The following is a 26837-nucleotide window of genomic DNA, read 5'->3' on the forward strand; positions in this document are numbered from 1 at the left end:
TTATATTTTTTCAACACTCAAAAAATTAGTAGAAGTTTTCTTAATTCAAATGTCACAAGATTGTACCAGCATGAATAACAATAACATACATTGGAAACACATGAAAACACTGTTTTGAACAGCTTGGGCTCTGAGATAGACAGGACTTGCAAAGTCAGGAGACAAAGGGGTTAATAGCTCCGTTTGCCTTCCTTAACTGTACAGTCAATATAAAAGGCTTTGTGATTCTTATAAATACATTATTTCTTACCTTCAACCTGTGGTAATATGGTAAATATACCTTCCATGTCTCTTTCTATAACCATTTTTGGAATCCATAACTGAGTTGGAACCGACCCTGGGGATGTGATATTGGCAGGTATTCTGTCTTCAGTCAACCTTAAGCGTACACGTTCCACTTCCATCTGAGATAAAAAAGAAAATATAAAAAAACTTTCATAAGGTAATTTGTATTTTCCTAAAGGGCTATGAGTACTTAGGAAAGATACCTATTATAGAGTAATGTTTGTTACTTCTTCCTACTCAAATACAACCCATTGCATTTCATAAATGGAAACATACCTTTTCCACTGTGGTCCTAAAACCAGCAAGCATTAAAACAAGGGGATGAGTAACCTTGAAGAAGTGCAGTGGCTGAAACCCACCACACAACTGATTGTAAGTAATGTAGGGACCTCAGTAACCTTAAGGGGATTATGGCTTTTACGGTGGTGGTACAAATTAGCGATCCTGAAAGCTCTCAACAGGCCTAGCTAGCAGGTGAGCTTTTACTAAATTGCTCAAAAAATTCATGGCTTGCCTTAGGATGGACTATTGGCAATCAATATGGAATTCCTCAAGCAGGATGACTGACAAACGTGATAGCTTATGTGGCATCTGGTGAGAAAGACTTACCCACCTGGAAATGTCATGCTCCCTGTTGCACATGTAATCAGGGAGTGTCCACGACTCCTCTAACCTAGTTTTGTGAAAAGGTCAATCCGAGTGTGGTGGTAAAGAAGAAATTGGTTTGTGCGAAATGAATGTTTGATTTGTTTTTTTTATTATTTTGTTATTTGGTTGTTTAGGTTAGGCAACTTTTAAATTAGTTTTTAGGATTCAGATTTTTATTTATTTGATTTGTTTTTTTATTATTTTGTTATTAGGTTGTTTAGGTTAGGCAATTTTTAAATTAGTTTTTAGGATTCAGATTATTTATTTATTATATTTGTGTTGTTTTTGTGGGGTAGGGGTTGTTGATTAATGTTAGTCTTTTCTCTTTTTTCATTGTAGTACTTGTATTGAATGGGAATGAGTGAGAGCTGAGGGTCCCTTCACGTACGCTCCAAGGCTTTGCACAAGGGCTAATATTATGCTCCATGGGGCTGGTTTACTTCCATTTTAGCAAAAAACACCTAAAGGAAAAGTCTCCTACATGATCTATCAGATAAGGATAACACCATCAAGTGGGGAAATCCAAGGTCTATGCAAACCATGAAGTCCAGCCTGACAGAAGATTTTCTCACCAAGTGTTAAAGTGAAGGCAGTGGCTTGCTGAATGAGCAGCACTAGATGAAACTTTACTATTGGTAATGAAGAGCAGCCAGAGTCAATTTATGGATCAACACTTTTTTATTATTTTGTTATTAAGTTGTAAATTTATGGATAAACACTTTAAATCACCACCACCACACACAAAGTTAAATAGTAGCAATTGTGGATGCCCGATCATTCCAAAAATAATCAAATATAAATTCTATTATTTTCCAGGAACTGGATGGGGGAACAATTTACTGTCTGCTCAGTGTGGAAATTATGAGATTAAACAGAAAAAACGAATCCCAGCTAAAACCAGAAAAGCACACACAAAAGGTGAAAGAGATCAAAGAAGACCTCTCTCTCAAGCATTTGAATTGCAACTGCTCAGGGAACCACATGCACACTGAGTGAGGGGGAAGTGCAGGTTGCCCTCTATGAATAGGAAGAGCATGTGAAATAACCATTCCTTTTATCAAAACACACGTAGTCAGAAGATCATGCATGCATAGAAAGAACAGGTTGCACAAACTTACCCTTTTGCAATACCCTAGACATGTGTGTGTGTGTGTGTGTGTTCACCTGGCCAACAGACCACATATGAGAAAAGTGAGGTGTATGTACAGCTTCATCCCAGTGTGAGCCCGAGAGGGGGAGCATCATCTGTTCTAAATGGGCATGCATGAAGGCAATAGCCCTCCCAGAGGCATGATGATCACATGCTAGTAATTTGGCACTCCTGCCACCTGCAACAAGGAAGAGTGATTGAGAGAAGTCCTCCTGGACTTCTTACATGAGGCTTAAGCCTTCCCCTTCTCCTCAGTGGAGGAAATGAGTCTGGAGATGAGGAGAAGGATCAAGACAATCTTGAAGATGACAACAATGATGAGGAAGGAGGAGGTGTAAGAGGAAGAAAGTTTCCTCTTTTTTATCTGAAAAGCCTTGTTCATCTTCCACACTGAAGGGTTGGTCTGGAACAGATGTCAAAACATCTGTCTACAGGAGGTTCAGCTACAAGAAGTTACTGCACTTGAAGGATCACCTTCAATGCGGGTGGGTTAATAATGGCTCGTAAGACAACAACTGCTGAATGTCTCACAATTCACTGTCCCCTGACAAAATGAAATGAAAAAAGGTTTGTTAAATATGGGTTGGGAAGAGGATCACTGCATGCGTATAAGTAACTGGGGAAAGACTGTACAATCTTGATCAAAAAAAAAAAAAAAAAAAAAAAAAAAAGGAGCAATACAGTAATACTCATGTGGGTCTACTGTAAGGGGGACATGGAGTGACCACATTGATGCCCAAGTACCCCACAAAGGTGTTGGTCATGTTTTTTCTCCATAATGAAAGAAAAAACAAGACCAAGTAACATAAAATAATGAAAGGTACACAGTATAAAAAGAATCCCATTTAAATGCAATGAAGAAGCAATGGTGGCAGACTACTCATCCAGTCCAACGTGGTCAAAGGGAGAGACACGAGAACATATCTGTATTGCACTACGTCAGAGAAAAGTGGATAGTGTTGGTAGATGAGTGAAGGGTATTTCTCCCTTTGCCACCACTTAACTACCTTGTTACCAAGTTCAACCATTACCTCAGCTTGTGCTGAAGGCTATTGTAAAAGGCAATAGTTTGTATCTCTGTAGGAAAAAAAAAAAAGACACTAATCATTAAAATTATCCTGTCAAAAAATGTGATGCTGATTTAGAAATAATCATGATTACCTGAATAGTACTGAATTATAGCAATTCAAAAAGTACTTCAGAAAAAGCTTAATCAAGTCATCTGAGACAAAATTAGGCAGGTAATATTTATAATGTGGTTCATCAAATTACCATAAGTGAAAATTTTTCATTAAATAACTAACAAATTCATTCAACATACGATAAATCTCTTATGTGATGAAAATCTTCCCTTTGTGGATTGAGTATATTAATTAAAATCATTGGCCCTAGGTAAAGAACAAAAACCCTAAGCACATGACATTTGAAAGTCAGGACAGTCTCAGCTGTCCTAAAATGCATAGGGGGTTAAAAAATTTGACTGTCAATGCATGAATGCTTTCAAACAAGTTTTATCAAAATCCATTTATCAATGTTCAAGCAATCCTGTTCCCACAAGGAAATTATAAAGAAATCTAATAAATAAGCAACAAAACCTGTCTTGTATATACACTTTTCATTATGATAACCATGGATTAATATGGGCTTCTCTACTTTTAAGAACAAAACATAAACTCTACACAGCAAGTGAATCAATCTTCACATTACATAATAATGCATATTTTACAAAATGCAGATTTTTGTTTGATACTAACCTTTATGGGAAGGGGTTTTGGTAAAATCTCATCTTCCACTAAATCAACAAGCCCAGTCACTGTGCTCATGAGCATGGCCATACTTAAATCTGCAACTTGACCTTTAAGGAAAGGAGTTAACAGAACTGGCAACGGAGCCCCTGAGATTCCAACTGGTTTTTCACATTCAGAAGCCATTGGAGTCAAATTCGTCTCCAAACGAACCTTAAGACAGCAAGGTTCTGTAGATGCCATAGAGTCTGACCACCCACGGCAACGACTACTAAATTTTGTCTGTAACAGTCAACAGGATGTAAACATTGAAAGATCGTAGTAATTAAATTAATAACAAAACTTAAAATATAAAAGGTTAATTTCTACTCTATTGTAATTTTACCAGTTACATTTTGGCGAAAAATATAAACACAATGTACATGTCATAATGAAATGATACCTAACTGAATACATTAAACTCTCAGATGTAAGTAAAAATGAGTCTACACAGATGTCTATTACATTTACCATTATCAATTATTATTATTAAGTAAAAATTAGTCTATAAAAATGTCTATTACATTTACCGTTATCAATTATTATTATTAAGTATCATGACTGCCACTAACACACAATTAATGACCTTTCCATCTCTGTTAAGTTTTCCTCATTAATAATCAAACAATTATTACTGCTACAATATATGATACATTAAGCATGAAACATGCTTCTCATCAAACAAGGCAAAAAGAAACTGAAGTTTACCTGAAACACTCAATGTCAAAAAGTACAAATTCCTTGTAATTAGGTATCTATATTTTTATTAATGATATAAAAAAATGTTTCAAGGGGACAAAATTCAGGGGAGAAAGCAAATATTGCATAAACTTGCCAGGTAAGCCTCTGCAAAATATATTACCCATGAAGGATAAAAGAATAAAAACTAAGGGAAAAATAATTAGAGATAACTATAATACATGACGCACAATAACACTACACTTGTACTGGAAAGGTCGTGATTTGATCCCAGGTTGCTGTCCATCAGCCAACCAGTGCCATCATTTAGATTAAAGAAAATGGTGTATGTCTAGCAACCCCTACCCTCAAACGTCCTTGGGTTCTGAAAGCTAGAGTAGTTCTGACCAGTACAACAGATCTGGTTGGAGCTCTATCACCAAAGTGGCTCAATCACGAAAACTGGAGTGGCCATTGTTGCGACTCAACCCACTGGAGGGGTTCTGGTTATGAAAGGTGGAACATCTCTGGTCTTATATCAGCATCTGTTGCTGCTCTGGTCATGTAAAGATGAGTGGCTCTTGTTCTGACTTTGGTTAGGGCTCCAGCCGTTGGCGTACAGTAATTCTGAATGAAAAAGTGACTGGGTTTGTTTGGCTGTTCTCTTTTGTCTGTCAGTGCGGCTGTGTTGTGACTTTGGCTGTAAGGGCACCTTTAGTTGAGAAAATAGAAGGAAAACTACAAAAATATAATTACAGTTATCTTTGATAGAATGTCACATACAACCTGAGCTGGAAGGCTCATGACGCCATCCCAGTTTCCCACCCACCATTTAACCAGCGTCAGCTAGGGTCAAGAAAAATGGACAAGGTTCCACTCTAAGAATGTCTGCTGTTAGTGAACTGGAAATGGATTACTTATTGCTTATATGCCTCTCCAAAAATGGAGGTGAGCAGAATGATATGGCATAGCATGTTCTCCAAAAAGAGAGCTCATCTGTATTACATACTTAAAATGCTCCCTAATCGGCTTTGCTTCTGTAGATGTAACCTCAGTTAAAATAAGAGGTAGCTGAACGGGAAGCAACAGGATTAGGAATAATCAGAAGTCTGGTCATATATATAGTATATATAAGAAACTAGAATCTGCCCTTGCCCACATACACCATATTACTAAATAACGTTTTCTTTCTTTCAAGAGGGACCAAAGTATTTGGGTTATTTCATATGGCTATAAAATGAGCTAAGTATTAGGCAGTCCCCAGTTATCGGTGGGGGTTTCGTTCTCGGGTGGGTGCCGATAAGTTGAAACCACCATTAACCGCAGATAACCGGTTAATGTCACCTCTGTTAGGTATGCTATGGCACCATATAGAAAAGCGCCATAAAACTGAATTGCCATTTCACCACAAACAGTCTGCCTATAACTGGGGACTGCCAAATGGCTTTGTTGTGACTCTATGTGATGTCTATACAATGGGCTAGTAGTTAAGCTGTCTTTCCTGAGGCTTGGAAAAAGGTGGCTTTTATATACAGTAGAACCTCGGACCTCAACGCTAATCTGTTCCAGAAGAAGCGGTGAGATGTGATTCAGTTGAAATCTGAATAAATTTTTTCTATTTGAAATACTAACTGAAAATGGGTTAATCCATTCAAGACCACCACTTATTACCCTAACCTTGCCTTTTTATACAAACATTACACTTAAATTACCATTAAATAAGTTTAGTTAAATTATATCGTATCTGACATCCATTTTGTACTTTTAAATGTATGCTGCATAAAAAAACTGGTCTATGTCCAATGCGGCCATATTACCAATGGTTAACCGAGCCCCATAGGCTAGGCTAGGCATAGTATGTAAAAGGTAGGCACAACACTTGTTGCTAACAATAAAACATTGAAAAACAAGCCTAATTATTACAGTAAAATGAAAAATATTAAAAATATGATTCTAAATAAGTCACACAAATGCCTTTTTTATACTTTTCAATAATATCCTCCTTAAGTTCAATTGTGGTTCTTGATGTTTTCCTCTTCTGCTTGTCTGTAATGGCTGTCTTGGGACCCACAACTGTATCAAAATACAGTACAGAAAGCCATAAAAACTAAGGAAATATTCCTGTACAAGCATGTACTTGGTCAAAACAATAGCACCAACCCAACTGATCAAAACCCTTTTGTTTACACACACACACACACACACACATGGTTCATCAGGTCAGATTCCAGTTTTTTGTTCCAGCTCTGATGCAAAGTATACTGGAAATCCGACTATGTCGAGTTCTAATATGGTCGAGGACCAGGTTTCTACTGTAATTCCAACACATCAGAAAAGAGTATACTTCCTTAAAATTTCAATCAACGATATTTAATATAAAGCATTTTATATTTCCTGAAGCATAGCATATGGTATGTAACCAAACCCAGGACTGAATGCATGAAATTTTAACCGTATGACCTGGTGCTAGAGCCAGGAGGTTATTTATCACCAGTTACAGGTAGTTATGGTAGACTCTTTAAAACTGACTAAAACTGATTAAGTTCTCTCATAGTGTTAAGCAAATTATATGAGTCTTCTCTAGATGGTGTAATGTCTATTAGTATTTTCTCTTCTTTATTTTTCTACTAATAATTTACTGGCCCAAAGACTTCCTTGCAAATTCAGGGCTTTCAAGAATACTAGTCAGTAGTATACATATTTGGAAATATAAAAATATTTTTTAACAATTTGTATAACTAACAAACCTACAGTCTTAACATTAGGATAAATCTTCTAGTGCTAGCTGGAAACTGGGAAAATTAATCAAAACAATAGTGTACACAAGGAACTACTGGCATCTGTGCTTGATTACGACCTATGTGGGATCTCCCACAATGCCTTTGGCATCTTGTGATCGCGTCAGCTGAAGCACCACACACTGACTGAGAACCCATGAACTGAAATAAATTAACACATGCTCATGTAATTTACTTTTAATCTTTAACATAAAATTTATATATTTTTGTTGATATCCAGTCAATAAAATTGCTTTGACCAAAATACTACCCTTAATATGTACTGTCTTTTTTCATACCTTCTAATACTGTTTACAACATACTTCATGAATTTACTTCTGCCATTGTTTAATCATTGAAAGACTTTTTTTTCTAAGACTTTTTTTTATATAAACTCCAAGGCTTAATGCAAAGATGAACTTAGTTCTGTTTTCCTAACTAAAAATTTTGAACAACTTTTATCCTCAAAAAAAAAATTAAATCAAAACATAATTTAGTTGAATTTTACTCTTTTGGTTGTTTAAACTTATACACTTTTAATGTTCTGTGAGCTACCTGTTCATTTGCATTATTATAGCCTATAGAGGGAGAAAACAGAAAATGATAATGTTAGGATAAATGAAAAATTAAATGTATTACGAAAAAGAAATACAATGGACAGTAGAAAGTGGTCTGAGTATTTACATGGGGGGCTTTCTTCTTTCCAAGATCTATCAGGATGGAGTGGCTGCAAGTCAGTCAAAAGGTCCCAGGCCATTTATGATTAATGAATTTGCAGAAAAAGTATTAAAATTACAAAAAAAGTCACGCTTCAAAGAAACAATGCCTGAATATGGGAAAAGCTCATAGAAATTTTCTGAAAATCAGTCAATCAAGATAGAATAGCTAAATAACCTTCACCTTCATTAGATCACTAAGAACAATAAAGGTTTTGGATGAGGAGGTTTTCTGTTCAACACCATCTTCCTCTCAGTTTAAAAGCAACCAAAATTACAGCACTGTTAAATATATCTAATTTCATATTTAATGATCGTTACTGATACTGTGCATTATAATAAAAGCATGGAAGGTCTTCTGTCCCCCTAAACAAATTTTTAGCCTATCAGAATTTGGTTCCAATTCCCTGGCCACAATAATAAGGCCAGTTTTCTAAACAGGGGAAAAAAATCTGTAAGCTTACTTTAAGACCAAATTAAGTTCCAACTTAATAATATGACAATTGGTGAACCTCAAAATGCTGTGGCAATGATGAGTTCTTTGCCTCCTCATTTTAAAAAAAATTAATAACAAAAATAAAATAAAAAATGTCTAGCTTAAACTTGGGTTAATGTTGGGATCAAAAGGAATAAATGTACCTTGCATAGGATGCTAAAAATGTGATATTCTGTATTACCACTAAAATTGCTGCAAGCAAATCTTTTTGGTTTTGTTTCAAGCCTAATTTGTTTAAATAACGTTAAGCACTACAGAATGTGGTCTAACTAAACTTTTTTCCAAAGATTTCAGTAGAAAGATATTATGCACTATCTTTCATTCTTCATACAGTCTTAACCTAGATTGAAAATATACAGTACTTACAAGTCTTTTTATACCAGTTGCTTGGTTTCCATTCCTATGGAAACAGTCTAAAAAAATCTTGCAAATTAAGAAACACAACCTTTTAAATAAATATTCACTGCTGAAAAACAACTGACATAAACCAAGACCAATAAAAACCGAAGTAGAAACCAAGAACCTTTAAGGCTCTAAAATGACAAATTTTTAACCAATTTGTATTTTTTATAACTAACAAACCTGAGGTCTTAACATTAGGATAATACTAGTGCCACGCTGGAAACCGGTAGAATTAACAATAAACTCGTGTGATTCAGGGACTAGTGGCATCTATACCAGGTCACACGGTATGTAGTACCCAGAATGCCCTTGGCGTCCCGTGACCCGACAGTTACTCTTCCAACCCAGTTTAGACTGCTAGAGGGGTGGTTAGAGGTGGGCCTTTATCTGTTAAGACCTCAGGTTTGTTAGTTATGAAAAATACAAAATGGTTAAAAATTTGTCATTTGTTCATATACGAAACAAACCTTCGGTCTTAACATTAGGATAGGATAGACTTATTTATTGGTGGGAGGTAAGTCTCTATAACTGACTGGGAGTTTGCCACCTTTATCCATTTCCGAATAGTAGGTGTATTCTAAGACAATGGACTATTGACCCTTGAACAAAAGTATATGAGAATCTATTGGTTTCCCTCTCTGGGTGTTCCTTGGGTGTTCCTATGATGCCATGGTTTATTACATTACGGAAGATGGGAGAACTCTCCATTCTCATAAACCACTCCTGTCCCTTGTATCTAGATCTATTATCACCCCTCTCTCTCCCTATTACCGAGAGGAGTGCGTTGCTACTGAAAAGTATACTATACTCTAGATTATCTTTACAGTATGGCTGACCACCTCACCTGCATCTAGTCCGTTCCAGCTCATGATGGTGCTCTCCTTCATACTGCCAGTAGGTAAAGGAGTAGAAAGATAGTAGTAAAGAAGAAAGACCAGTCATCTCGAATATTCATTCTACTTTCATACCTTCATCTTAGACTAGACACAAACTGACCCCCCGCCAGGGGTACTGGATGAGCTACACAACTTGGTGGGCCGCCACCACTGGACCCAAGGAAAAAGTAACCAAGGATGTATGGGCAACATCTTTTAAATAAAAAGAAGTGAAAGTTGTTTGGCATTGCCAAATACCAGCTTTCACAATTCTTTCCACAGACATATTCTTCTTGAATGCCAAAGAAGCGCTCAAGCCCTTGTTGTCATAAGCTCTAGCCCTCTCTCGGCTATTTGACCCCGTCTTCTGTCATGTATGCATTTCTGATCATTTCTCTCAGCCAAAACGATATTGTGTTCTTGGACATTTCCTTTTTGTTCCATCCTGTACTTACGAACAGCCTCTGGCACCCCGGCCTGAGATGCCTTGTCCTTCTTAAGTACTCTCTTAGTACTCTGACGGGACACAGAAGCATTTCTTCCTTGTCATTGTCTACAAATTCTGCCAGAGAAGGTATGGAAAAAAAAAAAAAAAAAAAAAAAAAAAAAAAAAAAAAAAAAAAAAAAAAAAAAAAGTCAAATCTGCCATTCACTATTGATGGGTTTTGAGTTTTAACTACGAATTCTGAGACAAACTCGAATACCATTGACTTCCAACCTCTCGAATGTTTTACCACATATGACAGACCATGCAGTTCCCCCACCCTTTTGGTTGAAGCTAGGGCCAATAAGAAGACTGTCTTCAGGGTCAGGCTCCTATCTGTGGACTGTCTTAATGGCTCGTAGGGAGGTTTTGTAAGACTACTCAGTACCATGGTCAAATCACAATCTGGGGCTTTTAGTTCCTTCAGCAAACAGGACTGTTCAAAACTCTTCATTAACATAGCCAACTCCTGGAAGAAGAAATGTCCACACCTTCCATGTGTAAGACCGAGGTTAGAGCAGCCCTGTACCCCTTTACAGTAGATACAGACATACGTATACCTTTCTGTCCTGAGATATATCAGAAAATCTGCTAATTGTTGAATAGTGGTTCCGAGTGGAGACAAGTTCCCTCTACGACACCAAACACAGTATGCTGACCATTTTCCTTGGTGGACCGCTGCAGATGACCTTCTGATATTTCCTGCCATCTGTGTTGCTGCTTTCTGAGAAAAGCCTCTCGCTCGCAGGAGATACTTGACAGTCTCCATCCGTGAAGTGATAGGAACTTCACCGACTGGTGGTACCTCTCCACGTGCGGCTGACATAGTAGGTTGTTCCACGGAGGTAACTCTCTCGGCACATCTATTAGGAGTTCCAACAGATTAGGAAACTATTCTGCCTTCGGCCATAAAGGCGCTACCAGAGTCATTTTGAGGTTCTGAGACCGCATTACCTTGTTCAGAACCTGACGAATTAGACAAAATGGAGGAAATGCGTAAACGTCCAGATTGTCCCATGGGTGTTGTAGAGCATCATCTGCTACTGCCTCTACGTCTGGGACTACAGAACAATACACTTCCAACTTTTTGTTGTACCTGGTTGAGAATAGGTCTATGATCGGCCTTTCCCACAATATGAGCATTCTGTCCACTACCTGTTGATGCTATGTTTCTTTTTCCTGGAATATATCTGGCCGTGATGTCCACTAAGTTCTCTACAGGTCACTGATGAAGTTGAACTGTCATCATGTGCAACTGCCGAGATATGAGACCTCCTTGCTTGTTTACCTAAGCTACTACTGCGGTGTTGTCTGACATCAATACCACTGATTGCCCCCTTACCCTCTCACGGAATTCCTGAAGTGCCAGAAACGCTGCTTTCAACTCCAACACGTTTATATGGAGTTCTCTATCCTCGTAACTCCAATTCCCTGAAATCATCAACTCCTCCATGTGGGCTCCCCACCTTTCGAGTGATGCATCTGAGAACAGCAAGAGGTCCGGGGAGGGTTGCTGAAGGGGAACTCCAAAAGTCAGATTGTTGTCCTGCACCCACCACAGTAGGTCTTTCCTCACCTCTATCGACACGGGAATTTGCTCATATGGGTGATCTACTGTTGGCGACCAAAACTCCTTCATCCTCCAATGCAGAGATCAAAGGTGTAGCCTCCCTTGTGGTACCCACTTCTCAAAGGAAGTTAGAATTCCCAGTACTACTTGCCACTGTCTTTGTTTTTCCAGAAGGCATTCACCACTTGTTTGCATTTCTCTACCCTCTGGTCTACAGGCAACACTTTGGCTTTTACTGTGTCTATAATCATGCCCAGATACACCAGCCGTTGACTTGGATCCAACTTCGACTTCTCCTGATTTATCACAATACCTAGGCTGTGACAAAACTTCAGAAGGGTCACCCTGTCCAGAGGTAATTTTTCTCTGGACTTTGCTATCACAAGCCAGTCATCTAGGTATCTTATTAGTCTGATCCCCTGACTGCTTGTAGAACCGTCTTTGGGGTCTCCATCCTGAATCTGGTTTTTCTTATAAACAGATTCAATGTTGACAGATCTATTACTGTCCTCCAATCCCCGTTGGCTTTGGGGACAAGGAAAATGCAGCTGTAAAACCCCTTTGACGGAATCGATACTTGTTCCACAGCCCCTTTTTCCATCATCATCTTCACTTCCTCTTCCTGAATAAAAGCCTTCTGAGGTTCCTGAGCATAAGCGAGGTGCGGTAATGGTTGTTCTGTCAGAGGTGAGGTTGCTTCGAACAGAATCAAATAACCGACTCTGAGAACATCCACCACCCACTGCTCAGCTCCAAATTCCTGCCACACCTTCCAGTGATTCACCAGGCAACCCCCCACTGGTGTGGCTGAGTGATGAGAGGCGCCCATCCTATCGTCTTGAACCTCTCCCCCTTCCCCTAATACCCCTTCCTCTGTTGTTTCTATTAGAGATGTTATGTCTCACTGGCTTCTTACAAGGTATTTGCTGCTGTCTTACCTCAATAGGATTAGCTTGACTTCCAGATGTTTTCCTAACTGCCTGCTGTACTAATCTGTCGTCAGTGTCCATCCTTCTTCTATCTATAGCCTCTTCCAGTATGACCTCTGGCAACAGCAATTGCGACTCTAGGATATCCCCATTCCTCATTGCTACCAGGGAATCCAAATCAACAGTTCGGCTTAATCTAGCCAAAGCTGCATCTCTCCTCATCAACAGGATATTTGCCCAAACACTGGCACTTAAATTTGTCAAGTACGCAATTGTTGGAACCTGATTGTAGCAATCTGATAAACACAGACTCATCCACTACTTTTCTCGTTACTTCTGAGGATGCAATTTTTGCCACTGCTGTTGACCAAAGGTCTAACCAAGATGCAGTCTGAAAGACAGAAGAAGCTGTTGCTTCCAAAGTAGCAGCCTCCATCTTAACTTGATCCAGGTTTTAACCTTACCACATTTGGGTTAATTTGTCTAGATAGCAAAGGAACCATTGGCGTCGTATAATATTTCCTATGTTTCATCATTGGGGGGGAAATAAACTTAAACGATCTATTCGATCTTAAGGAATTATCCCTTCCAGCAATCCGGGCATTTACGTGTTGTGAAACGGACTTCGCATGACTTGAGCAAGGTAATTAAATCCAAACACCATGCCAATCCCCGGAGGAAGCATACTGGCAGGTGTCTCTGTGCTCCCCGAAAGATTATTGAATTGACGAATCAAATCAATCACCTCCCCATACGAAGCCAGAAACTCCTGGTTTACTCCTTCCTCCGGTTCTAACATACCGTGTTCAGCCACAGGAGAAGCTAGCTCACTCATATCCACTGACAAATGTCTGGGTGCGTCATTGCAGTCTGACCCTACGACCGCGGCATCTTTGATCTCTGATGGCCGCCGACGACTCGATCTCGAATAGTCAGTAGAACGAGACAGCCTAACTCCTTCTCTGCTCGCAGATCTAGAGCAATAACCCCGCCTACATCTCCAAGATGAAGGCTCTCTCGAAACCGAGCTAATTTCCTCTCTATCTCTATTAATGTCGTCTCTAACGACCATTGGGGAATTCGGCCTTGATCTCTCATCGAGTCGAACAAAGTCTTCCACCAACATATCAGAAGAGGTTACCAACTCTTTATTATTCGACCTTTTAATGGGAGTTCTCTCATCCTTTCTCTAAATCTTAAAAGGTCTCACGGGCGAAACTGGTATCTGTTCTTTATTCCTTGTTGAACTCTTCCCACTCATCGTCGATTTTACCAACGGCAGTGTAGTCTCTCTCAGACTCTTTGTTGTCTCTGCTGGCATCTCCACGGAGGCCGCTATCCCAGCAACCGTCGATGCTTTCGCTCGTTCGGACGCCTGTAAACGACTTCGTCCATTAGCGTTAAGCTTACCAGCCACTGTCTTCTTTACTTTGTTGCTGACCGGGATGTGTCAGTCCTGGCTTGAAGATGAAGAAAAATTCACTCTTTTCCTCTTGGCCCAAGGATCAGTCACGAAGTCCTGTATCCTCCAACGCTTGCCTGGTACACGCAGTGATGTCATCAAACTTTGCGATGACTCTGAGCTAGAGGAAGAAGACGACGATTCACGTCTTTTCTTTTTGTCTTTCTTAACTATCTTCTCCTCTAGAGCTTGTAATTTCTTCATGACTGTGTGTACCAAATCAGAAAGCATATTTGGCTCAGGAGGTAACAAAGTAGATAGAGAAGCAGTAGGCTGTGACGTAATCGCGACGGCCATGTCAGTGTGTGACGCATGTTGTGACGTCACCAATCTTGTAGGGAGAGACTAAGTGGCTGCTGCTGGCAGCCCTGCGTGTGCTGAAAAACTACCTCCAACGTTCTGCATTGCCGGAAACATTGATGATGTTGTTGCCGTGGTATTAGCTCCCATAAAGTGCAGGCCAGGGGGATGAGAAACATTCAACGTTGTCAGGCCATGGGGGAATCACGACGTCATATAACGAGACAGCAATCCCTCTAAGGTTGGTGCGCCTGGTAGGCCTAATGCCGACCACGTTCCTTCCATTCTCTGCGCATCGGGAGCCGACACCTGGAACAAAGATGGCGATGTTCCCCCTCTCCCTGCCAGGAATGACGGAGCGTAAATATGCATAAAATTACCCAAACCCCTCCTAGCGTTTCCAATAGCGAATTGCTAGAAGAAACTGAAGGAGTATGGGAAATATTAAAAGCAGGCGACAAAACATATGGAGCAGTCTGGTGTATTGCCGATACAAAAGAAGCCAACGACGCATGGTCATCCAAAGATGGCGTCGTCTCCTTTCTTTTGTGCTGGCCTTTCCCATAAAACTTCATCCACTGTTCCACTGACCAACCATGACAAACTGAACAAGGATTAGTAATAGTACATACGTTTTCTCTGCACCTACTACACGTTGGATTTGGATCTGTAGACACAAAAGTTAAAAATCTTGAATGAGGAAACCCACTCACTCCAGGGCATTGCCTTGTCTCTTCCGAGAACACGAAGAAATTTCCATTGGTGAAGCAAAATTCTCCATCTCACAACGCACACACACCTATCAGATCACACTCACACTGAGAACACCCAGAGAAAGAAAAAGTAAAAATGGGAAAAAATGAATAAAATGAATAAAATCGGGCATACTAAAACCGGCTTTAAAACAGATAGAAAGTAATCACGTCCTATCTTAAAGGTGGTAGGAAAGTAAGTATCAGGTCACGGGACGCCAAGGGTATTCTGGGTACTACATACCCGTGACCTGGTATAGATGCCAATAGTCCCTGGATCTAAGAAGTTTATTTTTAATTCTACCGGTTTCCAGCTTGGCGTTAGTGTTATCCTAATGTCAAGACCAAAGGTTTGTTTCGTATATGAACAACTGTTAGTTTATAGCTTTTCAATGGCTAACTAGTTATGCTTCAATGGCTAACTAATTATGCTCCTGGCCCCATAAAGGACAAGCCTAGTATATAAAGAGAACATATTAAGAAAGATTATTGAAAAAGCATCAGGTAAGGGCAACATTGTCACATACTGTATTACTGTATGCTGTGAAGTGAAATTTATTTCACAATAAAGTTGGTTCGATGTGGGTGAAAATAAATTAACAAGGGACATAAAGTTTCAAAATCGCAAACTTGACAAAGTAAAATACAGTAAAGATTCTCATGAAACGAATCATGGATAATTTTAAAGCTACTACAACAAATCCTCTGGTACCTCACCTTGTTGAAAACACAAGATTCTACTTAATTATATTTCAAGATCAGTGTCGGTAATCTAAATTTTATTACACAATGTACTATCTGTACCCAATACCTTGATATAGATACCCAGTGTTTGAAAATCCTTTAACCACCAAAATAAAATATTACCTCATCCAAATGTGAAACCTTGTCTAAAAAGGCAAACCTATCTATCCCCCTTTGTTAATTAAGACAATATTTCACTGGCTTTAAAAGAATATTATGAGTTGGCTACTTGATCTCCAAAATCATAAGACTGAGGAATGTCTTATTCCAAACACCACAATGTTCAGTGCCAAACAATATTCACTAAACCATTTTTTCTATTGACATGCAACCTAGCATGCAAATACCTGCTCAAATACCTATGATATCTGTAGTTTCAGGTATCATTTCGTGATTCTAAACAGCCCTTAATGAATACAATTCCTGCATACTTCTGCTTAATACATATCCGGCTTGAGAGACTAAAGTTCTATTGACATAGCTGTGTGTCTGAAAGAGTAGCTTAGGCACATTTACATTACAAAACATTCTTCACATCATCATGCTACTATCCAGTTCTATAAGTGGCACATACACATGCAATCTCTCTACTGTACATAAAAGCAGTTAACCTCTACTGACACTGAACATGCTAAGCTTTATAAGCAGTGGGTCAGGGAAAGATGTTTACCTTATGACCATCATTGCAACCTGGGCGTTTCTGGTGATCCCGAAGAACAAAAGAAGGAAACAATGAGAAGTGTTATCTATAGAATCAGCTTAATATTATGCATGTTAAGAAGCTATTTCTACAAAATTCTTTCAGTTAGTTCTGGTGAAAGGTTAATGAATCAAAACTTGTAAGTTCATCTTCTCCTGCAGTGAGGATATATTAGCTGAACTTGCACACAGTCAGAAAACTAGAGTAAAAGAAAAACAAGATTTGGGTTCACAAAGCATTATTTTCAAGTCCAAATTTTCCTGTTGCTATTGATGCACAAAGAAATCAGTCTGAAACAAAAAGGACTGCTACTCATTAGCACTGATTTAAACTTCCAGGAAATGAAAAGGATAAATACTAATTTGCAAATGAGAACATCATCCCCTTTTTATAACCAACCTCTGACCCTTATATATCTTTAAATTACTCAAAGATTTCCAAGTATCATTAACAGTAGGCTATCAGGTTTTTCCATATATTGAGAACTTGTTTTTGCCATTGCAAATATTGGCAATTTACTTTAGACTAAATTGCCTAGTCCTTAGTTGCATAATATATAAAATGACTGAGTAACTTACAAAGACATAATGCCAATATGTATGTACAATATACGTACCACAATATTAGTGGCATTACACAAAAAGTCCAAAACTTTAATGCTTATGGGTGGCAAGTTTGCCACTAAGCCTGAGGCCCATTCTTACATCAGTTTTCCACATAAAACAGTCCTGCTTTTTCAGGTACAAAGACCATGTTTTGTTCTGCAAGTATGGGTTTCAAGCAACAAGCTATTGTCTCTTTACTGAGTGAGTACATAGTTCTTTATTATATCTTCAGTACATAGTTCCTTATTACATCTTGAGTACATAGTTCCTTAGTATATCTTAAATCATATAGAAAGCAGCAACTGTAAAATTTTGTTTTATGTCTTAATGGCCTCTGACAGTTGACAAACTCAGTGCTATGTATTTGGCATAAAGTTAGAATAGTCAGATCACTGAAAACTCTTTCTCCACTGGTTGCAACTCATTTCTTGAGTCTGCCTCAAGGCAAGAGAAATGGAGGTCATGACAAAAGCTCACATAACAAATCCCCATGCCAAGAAAACTACCAAGAACCACCATAATTTTACCATAAAAACATTAATATGTTAACATCAAATGAACCATTTGCATTGCATATTAAATATCTGTTTTGTTAATTACCCTCTAGTAATTATTTACAGTGAGTGAAAACATACATGTGAAGTGGTAAAAAGAATAATTTCCCCTTAAAACGTTTAGCTTCAGGCGGCGAGAAGCCAAAAACTTCCCACTGCATGAACTAGCTTCTGTGCAATAACATCTCAAATATATAAATTAACTTTCCTATCTGTTTGTCAATCATGAAAATCATCTCTAATGATAAAGATGGTATTATTATCAAAGTTATCTTTAAAGAAAAAAATCTGCATACTACTATTTAGCAGTGGGAAAGTGCTAGGAAATCAGAGTTTAACAGTAAAATTATCTAATGAAAAATTTAGAAATAATTTAAGAGTCAGATCCAGGTTAAAGAGAGAAAGTAAAAATGCATCAAATCCTCTACCAAGTGGTCGAATTAACCAGTCACATTGTAGCAGATTCATCTGAGAGTACGAATCACAAAAGAAAGGGTTTGCAGATACATCCTAAAGACCCAAAATCACTAAAGCATTTAAAAACTGAAGGTGAGTCATGATTCACAGAAAATCCTAAGCTTTTCCACAGTCATGATAGTCACATTGGTACCTTTATTATCTCAACTATTCATTAGCCCCACTTGGGGATTCATAAATAGCTGCGTTTAAGTTAACTCTATGGCAAATCTCAAGATTTTTATCACGAAGTTCTCACAGCAGTTTAGGATAAAGAACTCTAATCAGACATGAATCCAGTCACCAAGATGACAAGTTTTGACCAGTAACTTTGAAATGTTATAATGAACTTGATTGGATTCAAGGTTAATGCAGTTATGAATTCAGTATTTGACCCAAAAGACATTGCAGAAACCACAAAATTTAAGCAGCATTTTAGTGGTATGACTGATGGACTCACTTTTCTTCCAATTTAGAGCAGAGGAATGAATTTTCTTGAAAGAAACTGACTAAACCATCCTGAACTGCTTTTAAGATACTTTGATGCTACGTAAGTGACAAGTGCTATGTAAAGTGTAAGACAAATCTCAATATTATTTCCTCCAAGAAATGCAATGTATATGAAACAAAGATTAAAGGTGAACCTGTACAAGTAAACCATGTGAAACTTGAAGACTTTTACATATATGCCCTGTGAGATCCTTTGTACTATACTGTGTTAGACATGTTGATGATATGATAATATACCTTGTGGATTTTAACTATACTGTTCCACTACAATTTGGACTGCAATCTAAGCTTTAAGCAAAGACACATTCAAATATATTTGCAAGAGGATGCAAAACGTCTCCCTTGATTTTCATGTTGGTATGAACATTAAAGAACTGCTTTGCAGTGTAGCCAAAAACAAGAACATATACTATAAGGTTTTATCTTTTATTTTAACATGTTTAAAAATATATATATGTTAATGTTGTGTGCTCAATATTGAGAAAGACTTAATGGATAACCTGGTATACAAAAATGAAAAATTCTCAACCAGATTACATCAATGATCCTGCAAATTGCACCCCTTTTATAAAGGAGCAAATGTTGCTGCCTGAGGAACTGACTTTGGGGTGCTGATGTCCCCATAATCATACAGGTCCCTCCCTAAGAGGAAGGGTCAAATATACATACGGAATACAATCCATGACAGAGACACTTGGCTAATGGAAATGCTCCCTCATAAGGGAAGCACCATATGTACTTCTTCCTCAACCAAATGGGAAGCAGACTTTACTTATTCTTTGTGTAACCAACTTTCCTTTATCAAACTGAAGCATCTGTGTTCACTGTATGTCTTCACATCAAGTAAAAAAAAATCTTTTCGGACTAAGGCAATCTATTACAAAAAGAAAAAAACCGTTTAATAAGCAAGAACAATCAGTATCCCGTTTTGCTGTGTAAATTGTTCCCATTTTGCTGTGTAAAAACTCACAGCTAAAAAAAAATTTCCAAAAACAAACAGTAGCAGTCCTTTTGTAACCAGAGAAGTTGTAACACCAAAGTGGCTGCAAAAGTTGAACTTGAAATTCAAACAGCCAACAATAAAAATAAATGACCTAATGAAATTAAACATTCAAATATAGACTACAAAGAAAAACACATCTGTAAAAAATCTAGGTTGCCTGCATGGAAGAAGTAGAAAAGTTGTTAAAATGCTTTCTTATTTTTATATAAAAAAAACATACTTTAACACCACTTGAGTCTACAGAAAGTCAGAGACTAACCCTAAAATCTTCTTCCATACAGCAGTGTGTATTAGGCTGGGATTATTAAATGTTAATAATATAGAGGAACAGTATACCATATGAAAACCAAGCATTTGCTACAATGACTTTAGAAAAAAATAACTTTGGACAGATCAGATATGTTTCCATTGATCAAAATTGTAGAGATAATTCCAAATTTAGCTACCAGTACATTTCATTAACTTACCACTCACGTAACAAAGTAGATGCTTTTCTTTTCTCATTCCTCACCTTAAAGAAATAAACAAGAAACACCCCTGAGGATTCCATAATATTCACTTTGGCCCCTTTAAGTATACAGCAGTAATATCCTGTACAATGGTAAGCTTGCAATGTCAGATAGTTCATAACTTCATTAAATTCAAGTATCAACTACACATCTTATCATATGTTTTTATCTCACTATAGCATCTATGTACTCACTTTACAGGTTGTACATACTGAAATATTTTAATAAAATTTCTGCTTTGTATAAATACCTAAATCCATGATCTGATTCAACTACCTAGTGACAATATCACCTACCAAAGACAGTCTTACATAAGCTAAGTATACAGTTTTTCTAAAACCACATAATTTTCCTGAGATGCTGGGTAATTTTCAACAAAACACTTTATCTTTTATTGCTGACAAAGCAAAACAAGGACTCACTTGAAGCACTAAGTAATTGCTTTTACAGCCTCACAAAGATGTTGTAAATGGGGATAAATATTTCAAATACTTTACACTTGTTAAAGGGCAGACAAACCAAATAAAAAACAGCTACTTAAAAAAGAACTAATAGTGAGTAATAGATGAGAACTTCTAATGTTGGGGGAAGGCACCTTTCCCACTCTGTCAAATAATCTCATTCCTTTTCTGAAGACTTGCACTGTCTAACAGCTGGGGACAGAATTTAATAATTCTTAACAAGTCACATCTCAGGGTGAAAACTGAGCAAAGCATAACTAAAGTTGAAAAGCTGGGTAGAAAGAGATCAAAAGGATATATAAAAAACAAATAAGTGCAAGTAATGCATTTAGAGTCAAAGACAAGTTACAGAGGGCCTTCATTAGTCTATATATTATGGTTCTCAAACTTTTCTGGATTACTGCCCTTATGGTTCCAAAGCCATAGGTATCTTCACCCCAAAAATGCCAATTTGGTCTAGATCTTCAAACACAACATGGAAAAGTAAGAGAAATGACAAATTTTCTAAGACAATTTGTATTTTTCATAGCTACAAACCTAGGTCTTAATAATAGGATAATTTTCTAGCGCCTAGCTGGATCCGGTAAAAAAGTAGATGAAAGCAAGAAATCTTGTGGTATCTGGCAATACATGCGTAGATTGGGTGAAGAGTGGTCAAACGCCGAACATCTACGCCAGTCTTTCCCAACTCAGGATGACTTAATAAAAAGAGGGGCGGCTAGAGGCGGGCAGTATAACGTTAAGACCTCAGGTTTGTAGCTATGAAAAATACAAATTGTCTTAGAAAATTTGTCATTTGTTCATACGCAAACAAACCCTCGGTCTTAACAACAGAATAGACTCATACTTGGAGGGAGGTATAAGACATCCTAGACCGGCTGGGGGCCTACCCGCTAGTCAAGCTCTCAAAAGAAATAGTTCTTAGAGAGGGACTGAAGACCGTTGAGAAGCTAGATACACTAAAATCTAACAACTCAGAACCTGAGTGACGAACAATATATATGGGATAACCATTGTATAGGGAACCAAAGAAAAACTTTGACTGTGCAAAAAACAAACCAGGGCACTAGGGTTTGTAGTACTCCCAACTCCTCCTTGCCCAGGAGCAGAGCCTATGCTACTAAATAGTGGGTAAGATATTGAATACTGCACGACCACACTACCAGTATGACTACCTCACTCACCTCTATCAGACCAGTCCAGCAAATGTCGTGTCAATTCCTTAAACTGCCCGAAGAAAGAAGCAAAGGTACAAGAGAAAGGAGGAGGCCAGCCAACTCACTCATTCTCTGATCCACACAATCATTCTCTCATCCACACAATCATCTTGGGTAAGATACAAAGGTGCCCCGTTAAGGGCAACTATGAGTTACACAACCTATTGGGCAGCCACCACAGGACGCAGGGAAAATGTGTCCATAGATCTGTGGGCAACATCCATAAGATAGAAGGAGGTGAACGTGGACTGGCGTAACCAAGTACCAGCGCTCAGTACTCTATGTACAGCCAAGTTCTTTTTGAAAGCCAAAGAGGGACCAATACCCCCAACGTCATGTGCTCTAGCCTGCACAGACGTGGCGATGGAATCATCAAGCGTCAAGTATGCCTGTCTGATGGCTTCCCGTATCCAAAAAGAGATAGTATTCTTAGACACCTCTTTCTTCGTACGACCTCTACTGACAAAAAGTCTGCAGCAGCCTGGTCTAAGGTGCAGAGTCCTTATAAGATAGTAACGCAGGGCCCGGACAGGGCACAACAAAAGCTCTTGAGCACCACCACCCACAAAGTCAGTCAGTGAGGGAATGGAGAATGAAGCAAACCTGTCATCATGCACCGAGGGATTTTGGATCTTAGCCACAAATTCCGGAACAAATTCGAAGACACTGACTTCCAACCCCTGGTGTGCTTCACCTCATAACTCAGACCGTGGAGCTCTCCTACCCTTTTGGAAGATGCCAAAGACAAAAGGAAAACTGTCTTAAGCGTCAGGTTCCTATCAGATGAGCGGCGCAAGAGCTCATATGGACTCTTAGTCAAGCTCTTAAGCACCAAGGAAACATGCCACGTTGGGGGGCTTGAGCTCTCTAGAAGACGACTGCTCAAACCCTTTAACTAGCATGGAAAGTTCCCAGGAAGAGGAGATGTCGACACCCTTCAGGCGTAACACCAAACTCAAAGCCGCCCTGTAGCCTTTAATAGCAGACACAGACAAACGTTTCTCGTCTCTGAGCAAGGTTTAAAAGTCTGCTATTCGCTGAATAGGAGGTCGCGAGTGGAGAAAAACCCCGTTTACGACACCAATCACAGTAGATTGCCCATTTGCCTTGGTAAACTGCGGAGGTTGACTTCCTATGACTGCTGGACATGTACCCAGCTGACTTCTGAGAAAAGTTGATAGCCTCCAACCATGAAGAGACAGGGATTCTACTGACTGGTGGAACCTTTCTGCATGGGGCTGACACAGGAGATGCCGCCAAGGCGGAATCTCCCTCGGAATCTCCGACAACAACGATAGCAGGTCTGGAAACCATTCCGACTGAGGCCACAGAGGGGCCACACGAGTCATTCTGAGACCCTGTGAACCCAACAGCCTGTTCAGAATCTGACAGATCAAACAAAACGGAGGGAAGGCATTCACCTCCAGGTTGTCCCAGGGATGTTGGATTGCGTCTTCTGCCAATGCCAACGGATCTGGGACCACTGAACAGAACACTTCCAGCTTCCTGTTGTAACGAGTCACAAAAAGGTCCAGCATGGGTCTCCACCAAATCTGAAAAAGCCTGTCCTCCACCACTTGATGAAGGGACCACTCTGTGTCTAAGATCTGATCCTGGCGACTGAGTTTGTCTGAGACCAGGTTCTGCTTCCCTGGGACATACCTGGCTGAAAGCTCTACCGAATTGCTGATTGCCCACTGGTGAAGCTCGACGGTCAAGGCATGAAGCTATTGAGAAACTAGGCCTCCTTGTTTGTTCACGTAGGCTACCACTGTGGTGTTGTCCGACATGAGAACGACAGAGTGACCCTCTACCATCCCCCGAAACTCCTTCAGACCCAGGAAAGCTGCCTTCAACTCCAAGACGTTGATATGCTGCTGCTTGTCCTCTAAACCCCAAATGCCTGAAGCGACGAGGCTGCCTATTGCGCGCCCGAACCTGCGAGGGAGGTGTCCGAGAACAGAAGGACGTCTGGAGGGAGAGAACGCAGAGGGACGCCCTTCAATAGATTTTGGTCGTCCAACCACCGACGAAGGTTTTCTCTCACTTTCAGAGACAGTGGGACCATAAACAGGGGAGAGTCCCCCGCCGGAGACCAGAATTCCCCCAGTCTCCATTGCAGAAACCGAAGATGAAGACGCCCATGAGGGACCAGCTTCTCCAGGGAAGATAGGACTCCCAGAAGAACCTGCCACTGATGAGCTGACTGATGCGACTTTGAGAGGAAGTTGCGCGCCACAGCCCGCAACTTCTCCAATCTCTGATCCAACGGGAAAACTCGCGCCACTGTCGTATCGATGACCATGCCCAGGTAGAGAATCCTTTGAGTGGGTACGAGGTTCGACTTTTCCTGGTTGACTAATATGCCCAGGTCCAGACAGAACCGAAGAAGACTATCCCTGTCTTGCAGCAGCTTTTCCCTGGAAACTGCCAAGACCAACCAATCGTCGAGGTACCTCAGCAAACGGATCCCCTGAGCATGGGCCCTACTTGACACAAGAGAGAAGACCCTTGTGAACACTTAAGGGGCTGTGGTCAACCTGAAGCACAAGACTGAACTCGAAGATCTTGTCCGCCAGAGAGAAGCGAAGGAACTTCCTGGACGTGGGATGAACAGGGATTTGGAAGTATGCATCCTTCAAGTCTATCGACAGCATGAAGTCGCCTTCCCTCACGGCTGCCAACACCGAGCGTGGGGTCTCCATCTTGAACCGTGTCTTCCTGATGAAGCGATTCAAGGTGGATAAGTAGATCACAGGCCTCCATCCTCCCGATGCCTTGGGCACCAAGAAGATGCGACTGTAAAACCCCGGTGATGGACGCACTACTTCCGCTATCGCATCCTTGTCCAGCATTTTCTCCACTTCCTCCTGAAGAGCCAAGAACTTCAGAGAATCTGGGGGATACGTCTTCCTGAGCTGGGGCTTGTCCGATAGAGGAGGAGAGAAGTCGAATGGCAACAAGTATCCCACCCGAAGGACATCTACCACCCACTTCTCCACCCGTAACACTGCCACTTGGCACAATGGCCAGCCAGGCAACCCCCCCCCACCCGTGGCACAGGAGAGGGAGAGGCGCCCAACCTACTGACGGCCCCCCTTGACCTCTGCCCCTAGGGCCTCTTCTTGGTTTAAAGGAACGAGAGCGAAAGGGGCGTTGATCCTGAGACTTGCGCTGTGTCAAACGGGAAGGCCCTGCCAAACTTGAGGTCTTCGATGGCCTACCAGGCGACTATCTCCTTGATTGCTGCTGGACCGGGGGAGGAGGGGGGGCAAACGTCTCCGAGGGCGGGGCTCTGATTTAGACACGGCTTGGTGCACCAGCCAGTCCTTGGTGTCAGCCCGACGTCGGTCTATCGCATTGTCGAGTTCAGTCCGTGGAAACAAAAATTGTGATTCTAACAGGTCACCGTTCCTCAAGGCCAGCAAAGACTTGGTGTCGAGCGACCTCTCCATCCTGGACAAAGCCACGTCCCTCCTAACCAGAAGAAGATTAGCCCATAAATTGGCACTGAGGTGAGCCAAATAAGAAAACGCCTTGCCCTCGGATTGCAAAAGACTGGCAAGCGAGGCGGCAATCACCAACCCATCATGGGACCTGTCAGAAGCTATCTTGGCAATCACCACAGACCAGAGGTCCAGCCCAGCCAAGAAACCGTCTGCAACATGGAGGCCGCCGTAGATTCCAAAGCTAAGGCGTCTTGCGGAGATAAGGACAGAGCCACTGACCTCACCTGTTCCAAAGTCAAACCCGGCTTCAGGCGAACGATGTCTGGGTTAAGGTGGCGTGACAACAAAAACGCAGAGCTCGTAGCATAGTACTTCCTATGTCTTGTGAGAGGTGGGGGTAGTAGTTTGGTAGAGCCTCTAAAGCGAAGTGAACTGTCCCAGTCAGAAACAGAGGTGTTAACCTTCTGCAAGACTGACTGAACATGCCCTGACAACGGCAGCTGGAGAGATGATTTGGGGTCCTGAGCAGCTCCCACCAAGGCTTCCAAGCAAGAAGGAATGTAAGACGACCGATTCTGAGTCCTACTTTCCAAATGGTTGAACCCCAGAAACTCCTGCATGTCCCCTTTTTCCTGCTCTGGCACCGGCGACTGACGATGAGAAGGATGTGTAGGCTCCTCTAACGCGTTTTCTTCACCAAAATTCACAGAAGGGTTAGTAGGCAAACAGTCTGAAACCCCTACTGGTCTATCTGGGCTGGGTCCAAGCGACAGCCTCCGAGAAGGACTCACTGTAACATTAGGCACATCACTTAGCTCAACAGGTGACTCCAGATGTCCATAAACAGACACGGGCGTGGCGGCCATACGTACGTGAGATGGGGGGGAAACTCAAGCACTCAAGATTGACGGAGAATCCCTTATAGTGGAAGACTTGGAAGCAAGCAAACACTCCGGCTGCACCACCTCCGTGCTCACTACCTTCGACCTTTTGACAGGCGCCTTCAGATCTTTACGGCGACGAATAGGCCTGGAAGAAGAAGGAGCACTACCATCACGTGCACGGAGGGGGGAGGATGCAACACGCTCACGATGTGCAAGGACGGGGTGGGGGGTGGGCTGGTTGCACATACGAGATTCGGCGGCGAAGCAACCCCTGCAGAACACACATCACTAACACTGCCCGAAACCACAGTACTCTCGGGAACACATCCGTGCTGTTCCTCCCTCGGCGGTGAAGGAAGGGCAAAGTCCTTAGCCTTCCAATGCCTAATACGCTCACAAGGCGTAGAGGAGGAAGAGGGAGAGGGAGACAGCACTAG

General features: G+C 40.6%; 1 protein-coding gene across 4 annotated transcripts in view; it reads right to left on the bottom strand.

Moving 5' to 3' along the window:
- Positions 1 to 26837, bottom strand: part of LOC135202945 (bridge-like lipid transfer protein family member 3B) — a 318889-nt gene that overhangs the window by 14629 nt on the left and 277423 nt on the right. For all 4 annotated transcript variants that reach the window (XM_064232430.1, XM_064232433.1, XM_064232432.1 and 1 more), the window contains 3 exons: positions 16723 to 16752; positions 3838 to 4110; positions 251 to 404 (listed from right to left, as the gene is read on the bottom strand). In XM_064232430.1, the coding sequence (XP_064088500.1) occupies positions 251 to 404; positions 3838 to 4110; positions 16723 to 16752 (457 nt within the window). The remainder of the gene's footprint in view (positions 1 to 250; positions 405 to 3837; positions 4111 to 16722; positions 16753 to 26837) is intronic.

This window comes from Macrobrachium nipponense, chromosome 33, assembly GCF_015104395.2.
Source record: "Macrobrachium nipponense isolate FS-2020 chromosome 33, ASM1510439v2, whole genome shotgun sequence".
In the NCBI taxonomy this organism is placed as follows: domain Eukaryota; kingdom Metazoa; phylum Arthropoda; class Malacostraca; order Decapoda; family Palaemonidae; genus Macrobrachium; species Macrobrachium nipponense.